The sequence below is a fragment of the Bombus terrestris genome, chromosome 2, assembly GCF_910591885.1.
Source record: "Bombus terrestris chromosome 2, iyBomTerr1.2, whole genome shotgun sequence".
In the NCBI taxonomy this organism is placed as follows: domain Eukaryota; kingdom Metazoa; phylum Arthropoda; class Insecta; order Hymenoptera; family Apidae; genus Bombus; species Bombus terrestris.
This window is the reverse complement of record NC_063270.1, coordinates 715,469-729,049: the sequence shown is the minus strand read 5'-3', so window position 1 is coordinate 729,049 and position 13,581 is coordinate 715,469. Positions and strand designations below refer to the sequence as shown.

General features: G+C 39.5%; 1 protein-coding gene across 6 annotated transcripts in view; it reads right to left on the bottom strand.

The window, feature by feature from the left end:
* Window positions 1-13,581, bottom strand: part of LOC100650714 (RNA-binding protein Musashi homolog Rbp6) — a 777,530-nt gene that overhangs the window by 300,851 nt on the left and 463,098 nt on the right. For all 6 annotated transcript variants that reach the window (XM_048412611.1, XM_048412610.1, XM_048412616.1 and 3 more), the window contains exon 4: window positions 7,831-7,915. In XM_048412611.1, the coding sequence (XP_048268568.1) occupies window positions 7,831-7,915 (85 nt within the window). The remainder of the gene's footprint in view (window positions 1-7,830; window positions 7,916-13,581) is intronic.

The window sequence follows — 13,581 nt, the reverse complement described above, 5'->3', positions numbered from 1 at the left end:
AGTTTAATTCGCGGCCGTGATAAGCGGAAGTTGCTCGAAAGGCCGGGAAATGTATCTTCGGGATTCGCTGCCGGGCATTAACGAGATCATTCTGCAACGAATGTATCGTTCAACGATGAATCGTTACAAGATTTTCAGAGCGGTTTGCTAAAAGAGAGCTGTTATTATCGTTGCTGTTGTTTTGTTTGTTAAAAGATTAAAAGATTACAGGAAAGACATGAAACTGATTATTATAGCAGAGTTTTAATTACACCTCGCGTGTTCAAGATCAGATTATTATAACACAGATGTTGATCACATTCGTTTCGCATATTCGGAAATTCTTGTATTCCGCAACGGAAAACAATCTCGAAGTCCTGACATAAATGTAACGATGGATTTCCACGCTCGGTCGGCGATTAAATCACTTGTCCGATTAAAAAGAAAGAAAAACAAGGCGGGATTCATCGGCGGAACGTTCTCGGTCGTGTGTAGCGACAATTTTTCCACGGAATTCCTCTTTCGCTCGGCGAAAAACAGAAATACACAGGACACCGTGAAGAGCCGGGAGGGACGGAGAAGACAAAAACTTAAGAACTACCAACCGTAAAGGGACTCGAGAGGAAAACGAGAAAGAGAGCACACGGGAGAAAGCGAGAAAGAGCGACGCGCGGTGGAAAGTTTGAAATCGAGAACGAAGAAAAAAATGCAAGTGAGAAAGCCTTTGGATAGAAGATGCGCATGCACGATGACGTTGATAGGTTGCAGAGGAAGGGGCGATGGGTGGTGCTGGGTGAGACGGCCGAAAGGGGGAGGGTGGTAAGGCAGACGGTTTGTATTTCAAATTTAAAAGCATTCGACAATGGACGCTTCTCGTATTGTTGACTCACTCGACGAAGGAGAGAGAAAAGAAGAAAGAAACGCGTAGAAGTGTACGCTAGAACGTGGAGGAGGAAGCGGATAGGGTTAGGATGGGGGTAAAAAAGGGAGGGATAGAAGAGAAACGGAGGTTCAAGGGGGAAAAGAAGAATCAGGGGTGGCTGGAGTTTTGTAAAGGACTGCAGACAATTTCCGCAGGGCTTAGTGGCTTCAGGCTCTCCAAATAAATTATTCCGTGGATGAGCGACGCTGCTTATTTTTCACCATTTTCCGAGCCACTAGCAATGGATGCTCAAAGTGTACGTAAAGGGTTTAAGGAATATCAGGCGCAAGAAGAAACACGCTCGAACGAAAACGTGAAACACCATTCCTCTTTTCTCGTTCATCCGGTGAGAATAGTCACCGGTTGAATACCCACGATGGTAATAAAATCACGATACGTTTCTGGACTTTGTCCAGATTGCGCGGTCAATTGCGAAATCAACTTCTCTGTGATGCCGATTCGAACGAAAATTATTCGACGGTATTCACTAAGAAAACTGCTAACTCCTAGCACGAACCTTTTTGCTTTCCAGTCTTCGATCGTCTTTAGCTTCTGTAGCTCACCAGAATTATATAAAACTCTCCCGTTAGATTATTTCACAGCATATGCTAATGATAAAAACATCAATATGAGAACTTTTATTGTTTAGAACACCGAAAATTATTTTTCAAAATTCTCACGAGGATAAAAGCGGCAAATTACAACATCCAATTCTTCACAAAGTCTCCGAACAAGCTAATTTCAAATCGTCAAACGCGGTAACAAGAGTCGCACGTACTCGATGGGTGAAACTCGACGAGAACCGATCGAGAGTACTTTCGACCGTAGTCACGTATGTTACATATACATCACCTATCGATCTCGCTTTTTCCTTCGTTTCTTCACGATGCTCTCTTTTGGAGCACGGCCGTTACGTGAAAAGTGAGTCAAAGGGGTTAATCCTACATTCTTCTGCGCTAGTAGCTACACCATTTATTCGTGAAACTGGAGAAGAGGAAGCGGGAGAAGGATCACCTTGTAAATGGTGTATCTCTGAAATACTTCCACTCAGAATATCCGGGGATGCGGGCTATACAAACATTTCTAAAGAGCTTTGACAATTTCATTGCCGCCCTTTTTCATTTTCATCTTCGTGATCAATTCACACGCGTTTTATTACTTCAATCAAATCGTGTACGAAATAGCGGCGTAAATTTTTATATTTTTAATACTATCATTTAAAATGTATCATATTAAATTTAACGTTACGTTGGTGATAAATATGTATTAAGGGAAGTAGCAAAAAATGCTTCGTATCATGCTAACACGTTTCCCTTGAATTTCGAATAAAAATCTTTTCGTTACAATATTCTTTAGAACAGAATTTGAGCTCGAACGTATCGTAAACGTAAAAATCTGGTCAAGAGAGAATATCGACAGCCCTTTTGAAGTGTCACGTTCTCAGAAATCGACGGTATTCACGCGCATCAGATCGAAAATTCAAGCGCCAGGAGTCTATGCAGCTAGCCCATCGAGAAGACCGATTCAGAATGTTACGCAGTATTTTAGTAAAATTTCTATTCCCTCGAGAAATTTCTCATATCGTTGAATCTATAAAAAAATTCGCAAACAGCACCACAAAGATTATATGGAGGAAAGATTAATTTCAAAAATAATCTACATTTTCCCACTAAACGATAACGAGTAATAGTTTCTACACGAAATAAATACCCGCGCTGATTCTAACTACCGTTAATTTCACTGAGAAACATTTCATCGAGGCACAGTTTTTGCACGGTACGCGGAATATAATGTAGCCAATAATCGCGTCCCGCGTTGAGTATCGCGAGACATGAAAAGAGCATGACACGTGACATTGTGCGTAACACGACGAGACAAGTTCATTCGTGACACTCTACATGTGTCGTCACACTTCTACACACACGATATACGGTCCTGGTTTCCCTTCCTCGAACCTCGTTTCGGAGTAACAAATATAATTGCACGGCAACACGTATCGTCACGTATATCACGGAATATTCGCATCACGAGACAAAACCCAAAGGTGGCTGCAAAGCGGGAACGACTTTTTATCCCACAATATTCGTTTGCGCAACGTGTATCAACACAAACCGATATCCGAACCAAGAAAACTGTGCATTACTGAGAGACTTCCGTGACAGTGCAATTTCTCGAGTTCAACCTTTTACATGGTTTCTACGTCGACCCGAACACGACATTCTATTTCATTCCATTTCTTCCAATTCTACCATGTAAAATACGCTTTCTTTCTTACTAAGCCACGGTTCTATAGAAAAGTATTAATATAGTTACGTTACTGATTACGAAAACGTGAGAAGTACTGCAAAATTCGGAGTAAGTTTTGCAGGTAGTTTATATATCGGGTACGAAACGACCAATACAACGCAGATACTTTTCAAAAATAGCATATCCGATTGGCAGTATGAAAAATGGTAGCTTCGAAGCACCCATTGAAAAATAAAAAATTCGCGAAACCTACTAAAAAAGGAAATAAAATATAGAATGTTCTGCACACAAGATAAATAACCAAAAAAGAAAACAGTATCATCGATAAACAAAAAAAAAAAAAAAAAAATTAGGTCGAATCGTTTTCGTGTACTATCACGTCCTCTCACGTACGCAGCTATGATTGATTTAACTATTGCTGATTCACGTAGCGTGATTAAACAGAAAGCAAACGAGGCTGCACGGTTACGGCACGTGCGATCCATATATTTTTTAATCAGGATCCAGAACCGATTAAGCGCAATCTAACGACCATTTTGTCCAAGCGTAGGTACCACGTTGCGGGTGCTTACACGGCAGCTTGCGAAATCATTGTCTCGCGGGACAAATAGAGAGGAACGGCGAGTATCGATTCGCAAAATCGCTCTTGCGTGCGTTCCCGGTGATTTTCAATAATATTAAACGTCCTGTTCGTCTGTTGCTGACACGCATCCCTAAAATCGCACGACAAAAATGCCTCCCTTCGTTCCTGTCGCTGTGTCGTCTTCTGCTCGTCCGTGATAATTCGATGGATCATCGTTTATCATTCGGTGCCCATTGAATCGCTTTAATTCGGCAAACTGCACGAAATAGCAGTGGAAATGGCTTGAATGTAACGCGCCAGTTTTTCGAGGGGATATTGATAGGGTATTTCGAATTTTGTGGAGAAGAGGAGAAGTTTGTTGAAGCGATTAGTTTCTGATATTTATCGACGTATTACGGTGTTGTGAGATCTTGGAATAATGTATAATATAAATAAACAGTCAAGTTTTATGATATATATTTGTTTGTTACTTCTTTTATAGTTAAAGATACATAAATGTAGGAGCTTGTAAAATTTTTCACTAGATCGTGGTGTTCAAGTGAACATTCATATTCTTCTGAGATATGAATGAAGAGAATAAGAAATAACTTGGAAGGAACAGAATGACGTTGTAACAAAGAAAAACCTTTTCCATCAGTCGATCTAGTCAATAATCACATATCGCCATTTTCACAACTCAACCTTTACTTAAACTAATTATTTGCTCATTTATAGACTAATAAAAGAAACTGGTTTGAAAAACACAAGATTTTATTCTTTTTATTATTCCGATGTACAAATTTCCTGGTTTCAACGAATCTATGTATTTTCCCGTATCGCCATCGAATGCACAGACACTTCATCACTTTCATAATTCAGAAAGAGGTCGGGAAGTAGCGCCGGGGCGAAGATAATAAGAAATGAACGGGGAAAGTGTCCTCGAGTGAAATATAAAACGGATGAAAGTCAGCAAAGTAGGTAGTCGTGAACGGTATATGTATAGTCAGGTCTGGCGCGCGCGATCGAGCCCTCGACAAGGCCGCGCGACGAATTTCATCCGGCGGATGCGTCGACACGCTGCCAGGCAAGCGGGGGGATCCCGTGATGGAAGCGTCGTCGCGACTTCCGGTCCACGCCCCCCGAACAGTTCTGCCCTATCTCAGCTTTGTTTCGTTTATTTTCTCTCGCGCACAACGCGAGCCAAGGACCTCTTCAGAATTACACGAGAGCGTTCATTAACGCGACCGGAGAAGAACGATCCGCTAATTAATGTTACGAAGCTTGTCAGTGGACGAGAGCGACGCGCACTCTCGACCATTTCTCTCTTCTTTGCTTCTTGTTTCGTCTTGCCCGCGAAGAATGACAAGCGCGAAAGGTAGGAGAGGAAAAGCAAGAAATGAAAGAGATGGCAAATCGATGGGACGAGAATAGAGACAAGTTTATGATTTGCGTTTAAGATTATTGTTTTAATGTTTAGGAAGATTTAGTCGAATGGGAAATTAACGAGAAGAGTCATTTTATCGGTCATGTTCGTTGCTTTATTTATCAATCGAATGGTACAAGACTTGAACAATGTATTGATAGCTTATATTAACGATTCGAGGAACCAGTCGTTTCTTATCTACATTTATACGATGTAAAAATACACAGGTGATTCTTTGTGCAAAAATAAATCAAAAGAATAAAATAGCATGTACCGTATTTCCTTAAACGTTATCAGGTACGAAGAAACAGAAAGAGAGAACTACTGTTGCTTTTCTTTCTCATTTTTTCAATTAAACGGTAACAATCTGATCCAACTAGATGAAATTCAAGTTAAAAACTACCTTAACTAAAAAGACGATATACATTGTGTGTACGTTATACATTTTACTCGAGCAAACTCTCTTTACATCTCAGCCTCGATTTCCAGCTTGAGCTACGTAAGAAAACCGCAAGAAAGAAACGGACAAAACAGATACGACAGGAGATAAAGACAGTGGGATGAGGTGGGGAAGAAGGGACGACGGAAACCTTAATAGGATGCGGCAGAGTCGGTCTCGTGCACGTCGCTATCTCGTTCCTCGTGTACTATCGAGGAGGTGTTAGACACCGGCGCAGTGCGCTCGCAATTTGCATTAGGCGAGCGAATTACACGAAATTTATGTGAGTCTGGATATACCTCGGGTAGAGGAACGCAGCCGCGCGCTACGGTTAATACGTATTCGGAGTACTTACGGAAGCGGCCGCACGGTCGTCGTACTTATGCTCCTGTGGACAGCTAATGTCCGCAACTATTTCTCTCTGTCTGCCCTCCTCCTCTATTCCCTTTAGCCGCCTTACGATATTATTCCCAGCTACGTATTGTCTCCTCAGAACCGGCCACGACAGAAACGTATTTGCCAAACGGTGACACGTCGTGGCGTGGAACGATTAATCTCTGCCAAAAGCATCGTTCCGGTCAATGCGACGGCGCAACGGCGCGTGCCGTTCCCTGATTCGCCACTGGTAATTGTCTAAGCGCGCGTGAAACGAGCCACTGAAAGTTTCACCCTGTGGAAAACGCCCTCTCACGTTTCCTTTCGTGCCCGCCGTTCACCCGAATTATCAACGAATTCACGAAATTCGTATGATTCGTCAATCTTGCTGGTTCACTTCGCCACAATGAATTTCCAGAATCGGTTATCATCGGACTGCCGAGTACTTTCATATTATGGGAAAGCGATAGATAATCGAAAACTTTAAGTATGCGAATCCAAGAATATGTTTGTTAAATGAATTTACGCAGTATAATTTTCACACGGTGAAAATAGAATTTCGGTTTTAATCAGGATAGAATTGTGAACGTCGATTGGAGTATTATAACTGGTGAATGTATTATGCATAATTGCGTGTCTTTATGAATTTACTGGGTATTAATACCTATAATTTACACGGTTCTGTTCAGATTATTATTAAATTATGACAGTGGGCAATATGAACAAATTATTTGAAATATTGAATTACTATAAAATATAAATTAGACAATTTTACTTGATTAGTTTATAAAATCTAATTTAATTTAATCACGTCAGTTGCAGTCTTTCATAATTCAACACGCAAAATTTAAAACTCAGGATTACTTCCACATCAAACATAAATTTACAGAAATAAAATATAATAATCATCTAATTCGTATTTTCTTAAATATGACTTTGTAGTGCCTGACAACTCTCCTTTTATATTTCATAATTTTTCAACAAGACATCAATTAAATTTGCTTGCTAAATATATACATTTCCCACCTAGCGTCTCCGCGTTCTCTGGAACGTAGTTCCAATAACCAATCAATTTCTTGAACCATCAGACGGAGACAAATGCCGACCGCAGGAATCCAGACACGGGCAATATTTATCTATCAGCGCGATCAATTAACCCAGTCCGTACTGTATCAATTATCTTGATCAAGAACTCGGCGATAGTTAATTGCTTTCGCGACATACATTCGATCGCGACGCTCTCGTTCAAACCGATTTTTTTCGTGTCTTCGTGTAACGAACGATCGATGCGTCTTCGTTTGACCAACCGAGTCTCTCGTGCTGACTCTCATTACCTTTTTTTCTGTCTCACAACATCGCGAATGGATGCCAATGACCTTAAGTGGTCATTACGTACGGTGAACTAACGATCCTGTAATTAGTACGTTATGGAATGCCACCACGAAAACGTAGCCAGCTTCTTCCTACGATTTCCCTGCCTTCGATAATTACCGTGTTGCTATGTGAAAGTAGTCAAAAGGCTATTGATTCTTAATTTCACATGATGGTGATTCGAAGAGATCGTAATCGGTATTTGGAATTAGATACTTTATACGTAAATGAAGTGGAGATAGAAATAACAATCGCGCATGCTTTGTAAGGAAAATTCTCGAGTGTAGAGAATATTGTGGAAATAATAGAATTTTTATTGGAACTATTATTGCCTTCATTGCTGTTATTATTATCAAATATAATCATTTTGGTTTTATTTTATATTGTATTTATCAAGATTTATCTATAGTATAAAAATTGCATAATATTTTATCTATATGAATTGAGGAGAAATTATGGTTTTAATGAATAATGTATTTAAAAGACAGGTATAAATTTGCTAAAATACTTACTTTCTTGCCGTCTAACTCGTGATTACCCTGTGCCAGCACTTTGTCTACACTCGCGGGATCTGCGAACGTGATGAATCCAAAGCCTCTGTAATACAAAACGAAGCATACATAAATAACACTACAAGGAACAGTGGAAGCTTCAAACAATTTACGGAAGTTAACTACTACACGAGTTAAAACTTCTGGATTATCTTTACACGCATCAAATAACTTTTCAAGTTTCAAATAAGTCTCAAAATCCGTACAAAGACCAACCTCGCTTAATCATCAAGTTCTCATGTTTAAACATCTTTGCTACTATGCCCCTATACTTCATAACTTGCGTCGCCTTGCTTTACATTAAATTCCCGATGCTTTCGAGTTAACTCAATGGTACATATGCGTTTTGCTAACATAAATTGTGTGGTACATATAAATCGAATAAATAATTTATATATCAAATTACTTTATTTTAAAAGATGTAATGAATAAATTTCTGTTTTCTGAATTAGGTTTGAAAAAAATAGAGAGGAATTAAAAATTAGACATTTATTACTCGTGATCGATATTTTCCAAAGGAAAAAGTAAAATTGCAGGACATTTGTAAACTATCTGGATGCAGGAAAAATCCAGTAAAATAAAGCACAGCCATGGAAATAAGATATTAAGGATTTTTTATTTGGGTCAAATCATTTTATGAATTTGTGTCGCTTAACTATCCAATACTGCTGTGCCCTAATTCATCTCACTTTCAAGGATTAATACCAACGTCGCACCTGACAGTGGTTGTCCCGAAACAATTCGAAGTTCGCGATTAATTCGTATTCTCAAATTATTCCAAATTGTTCCATTAAGCGGCTCTTTTTCCATAGCGACCACGCGACATGCATATAACACGGTGCGAGGATTTAAAGTGATCGCGGGAAGGTGGAACGAGGGACGAAGTCGAGCACTCGAGTGAAACAAATATCGGTCGGCGTCCGGCGTCATAAATTTTACGCGGGACACAGTGTACATACAGATATATTAAAAGATAGTTTACCGAGGAGAACGTAGGAGCCGCGAGAAGGGTGGCAGGGGATGGCCGCCGATCTGGAGTGGTTTGTACGGGGTTGGAGAAGCCGGTACATACGGCACGATAGCGCGGCGAGCGACCGGACGCAAAGCGGTTTGCATTTTTCATGCTAGGGCTGGCTGCGCAGTTATTGAAAATATTTACATGTTATTTATGGGCCACACATGCTTCAAGAACCGAATGCGCCAATTCCTCCGACTCGTCTCGCCGCGTTTCTTTAACCTCAGAACGTGTTTTTCTGCTTCAAGAATAGAAAGTTTGGCCGAGTGAAATGGGATAGCGTTGTTTGCAACACAGTACTATTTATCAGGTGCTATGTTTCATTTGTCCTCGTCCTTTTTTCTGAAGATGTGGAATTGTGAGTGGGCGCAAAAAAAGTTTCCGGAATATATTCTACTTTGAAAAATTAACGCACGATATATTTAGGTGTTGAGGGGTGAACTCTAGAATTTCTAGTTCTAGAAACTAAAGAAATTGCTCGGAATTTTATATTACTTTATTTTTAGCTCCCTTTAAACGTATTCTAGAATTTTATTTAATTTTTAAAGAATATTCTTCAGTGAGGTTTCTTGATTTCTTTTTCTTATTCTTATATCTTACCCTCATTTTTTCTATATTCTTATTCTGTTTTTAAACCAATATAAATGATTCGTAAGTTTCATTCGTATTTATTAATTTTGGTCTACAATACTGTAACTTGCGTTTTTAATGTTTAGCCTGTAAACGATATATTCTACAGCAAGGGGTTAAAAACATTTCGTACTTTTTGAAAGCTAAAGGTCCTTCTTTTTTTTTCTTGCAAAGAACAATCTCCCACGCTATGCCTGACGTGAATTCACATCGTCTCAAGGATTCTATGAAACGTTTCATGCGACTCTTTCTTTTTTCTCTTGAACCCTTCACGAAGGGAACCGCGAATACTCCAGCGGATTGAATTTTTGATGGATCCAACCCCTTATTTCAGTTCCGCCGTTGGCGAGCTTCTTCGTCAGCGGTTGGCCGACTTTTCGTGCATGGAACGAGCAATGGAATCGCACGTGTGTATACCTCAAGCACGCGATACACGAAACACTTGAAACGCGCGAAGTGCTGCCCCCGTGGAGTCGGTGTCGCGCGAACTTCCACTATTTTTGTACCTCGTTTATGGGGATTTACGAGTTACAGGCTACAGTATGGTGGATTGCCGAAATTGCCAGATTCTCCGGGTTGTTTGCGGAATCGAATGTCACGCTCAAGCGGTTGCCCGGCACAACTTGATTTACGCAGACTGTTTGAAAGGCGGATAACGTTTTCGATTCGATGTCGAGTCTAGAATCGTGATATAGCTACTATTATTGTTCTTTATACTAAATTGTGATTAACTGGAAATTCTGACGTTCTGTCGAAATAAAGGGATTACGGAACAGGAGTATTCAAGTTCCTGTCAAGTAAATCAACGTCGGTATATATTTTAATTAGAATTGTAAGCATTTGTTTGTTATGAGTAAAAGTGAATGGAAGCCACGGAGAAAATTGTATGCGTCAATACGAGTGAATCTTTTGATTATATTATTGAATTAGAGCTACAATCCTTGTTTTATAAATTAGTACCAAACCCACAAAACAATTGCAACACTGAGTGATATTTCACTGGTGGAAACGTGATTTGTTGCCCAGGAAGATCTCTATTCGAAATCCAAATATACTGATGAAATCTGTTGACGCACTAAAAAGATTGTTTAAGCAAACGTTCCTCCATCAAAATTTCCGCGTGTGTACACACTGTAGCCGAACTGGCTTTCATATTCAAGTGTTTACTTAGACTCATACCGCATACACATATATCTCTACTATTCAATTGCAACACGACAGCTTTATAGCTTCTATGGAGTCCTCCTTATAATAACAATACGTGCCCGTATACCTGTCACCTCTATCAAGTAATAAATCTATTAGTGGTAATAAAGTAAATGTGAGTAGAAACAGTAGAATTTATAGTCAAGTACAGCTGGCGCGTCATTCGCACGTTTTAATAGATGTAGATTTGTGAAAAATAAAATTTATAGCTCTAGAGGTAGAAAATAAAATAGAGTAGAATATTGTAATCGTAGTATATATTATAAATGGTTGTACATTTTTGATTATGATAAAATAAATTTGATATAGAAATTATTAAAAATTATTAAATGCCAGAGATTGCAGCATAATTACGTTCAGCTGAAATTGCTGATCTCAATTTACACGGCTTTGTACCACGAGCTGTATGCAGAAATTATTAATTTGATTTATTTAGAACGATACTCTTTTCATGCTTGATAAATTCCTGGTATAAAATTGAATGACCTGCTGATTACAATATCTCTGGCGATAAAATAGCAACTTTAAAGTATGGAAAACTTGATACGAGGGTTTCACATAATTGTCGAAATTAATTACATTTTGCCAGAAATACAACCATTATCATTTAAAATAACTAAATGCTTATTATATTATACGTGTATTAAATATGTCGTAAATAATTTAACAGCCATTTAACGAAGCAATAACAGAGAATAACATAAATTTATACGAATACCACTCACAGTTTTCAAAGTTCGAGACTAAAACCAAAATGCATAAAGTATAACTTTGATCGTAATAAAAAGAAACATCCTTTCACCAATTATATATAGAACGATGCATTTTTCAAATTTAATTCTGCTTTTCACACTACAACTACCATATGAATAATGTTAAGTTGTCCACATATCTATTTATTACAAACTTATATCAATATTGATACGATATTACAATATAAACGTCATATTAAACGTCATTTTATGTTACTAGAAAACCTCTTTTCCCCAGAGTCGCTGATAATTATCCTGACTGGCCTTACTTTAACTATTAAAAAACATAAGTCAGCGATCGTTAATGAGTACAGAACAAATATATCTGCTCACAAAAACCGCTGCTGCGACATAAAATGATAGATAATGGTATCTTAGTAACAATCATTTCGATTGTAAATAAGACGAAATCAATGCGAAGTGCTGATTTACGCTCCGCTTTGTACTCAAAGGATTAATGATTACAAAATTGTCTATAACCAAGCAGAACCGAGAGATCCGCAGTCATCGCATTACTTCACGAGAATCGTCTGTATCAGTATGATTCGCCATCGTCCCGGAAGAACCTCGGGACGTCGTATTACCTGCCGAAATGGAATAAACCCATCCACGTTCGCGATTTCGCTGACGATTTATCCGCCTATGGTTACGTGTGCCCTAGCACGTGTATGTACGCGGTACAGAATTTTGAAAATTCTCGCCCGACCGCGGCCGGCGCGTGTGGAAACAACAATCGTGGCAAACGAACGCCGGCTGAATCGGCAGTCGTCCAATCAACATTAAAACACCAAACAGTGCGATACCGAATACCGAGGGAAAAACACTGACCGCCCAACATCGACGACAGCATGCATTTACATGCGTTTTCAATCCTCCCCTCTTGCCCCGCCGTTACTCGGCCCGCGTTTTACGACTTCGTGTTTACGACGATGCGCGCCGCGGAAATCACCAGTATAGCCCATATCCGCGATATCACGCGAAACATTCATCGATCTCGTAATTTGATATGCGCCGCATCTGTTCTTCGTAGAATTCTAAAGTGACAATACGCGACAGAATACGTTTCAACGTGTCATACCCTCGCGCACCGCCAGACGAGATCGTATGCTAAGAAGATTTCAGATTCCTTATAGAGTCATCCTGAACGTTCGGTTGTGCTTCCTTAGCGTAGCCATGCAAGGTAGAGATGGAGATTATGAAATACCGTTTCTTGTGGCGTATTCGATCTAAGACGGTTTTTAATATTACAGTGTTTTAATTGGACACTTAAGTTGGAGCTGATTTATGAAGGTTTTGGTCGTAGATTTGAGAAACTTGATAGTTAATAAAAAATATATGTGTCGTAATATATACGTAAATATATATGTGTAATGTAAAACATTGTGTCGCTTCGTTTTGACTTTACTTAATGCCAAAGACTTAGATATGAAAGAAAGAAGACCATCGAGGAACAATTTAAAAATCACACAATCGAAGAAGGAAACTTTTATGAGAATTCGCGTGGAGCACGTATATAAAAAAGTAGATATTATATAAAAATTAATTATCAATATTATAGCATAGCTTTAAAACAAAAGAAAGTGTCAATTCCAAAACTTAACTTTCCCATTAACATCGGAAAACTAATTCCACAGACAAATTACTTCACAAAGTCGTCACTGAAAGAAAGGTCACTTTGGACTATTAGTTGCTATGTACAAAAAAAATCGAGATTTCCGTTAGTGGCTGGGATAAAGGAGGGTCGCAGATTCAGCGAGCGGCATGGCCCACCACTTGTCACTCGACCATTGTACGTGAATAATCTATAAAAGGCTGAGTAGAAGGATGGCGGCTGACGTGTCCCTTGTCTACTTGAGCACGGCTTCTACGATCCTTCGCTTTTCTACTCGTCTAGCTTGCGGGGCTTCCCCGCCTTAACCACCCTTCGCTGCTTTACTTCCCCCTTTTTCGAGGCAAACCAACCACGGAAGAGTGTCACGCCGGGCTGACGCGGTGCATTTGTTTGTCATACCCTCTCTACTGCGCGGAAAAGAGCTCTCGTTATATAAGACCAGCCGAGACGGATGAGGCGGAAGAGAATCCGCGGTGAAATCAGGTGAAGCCGCGTTT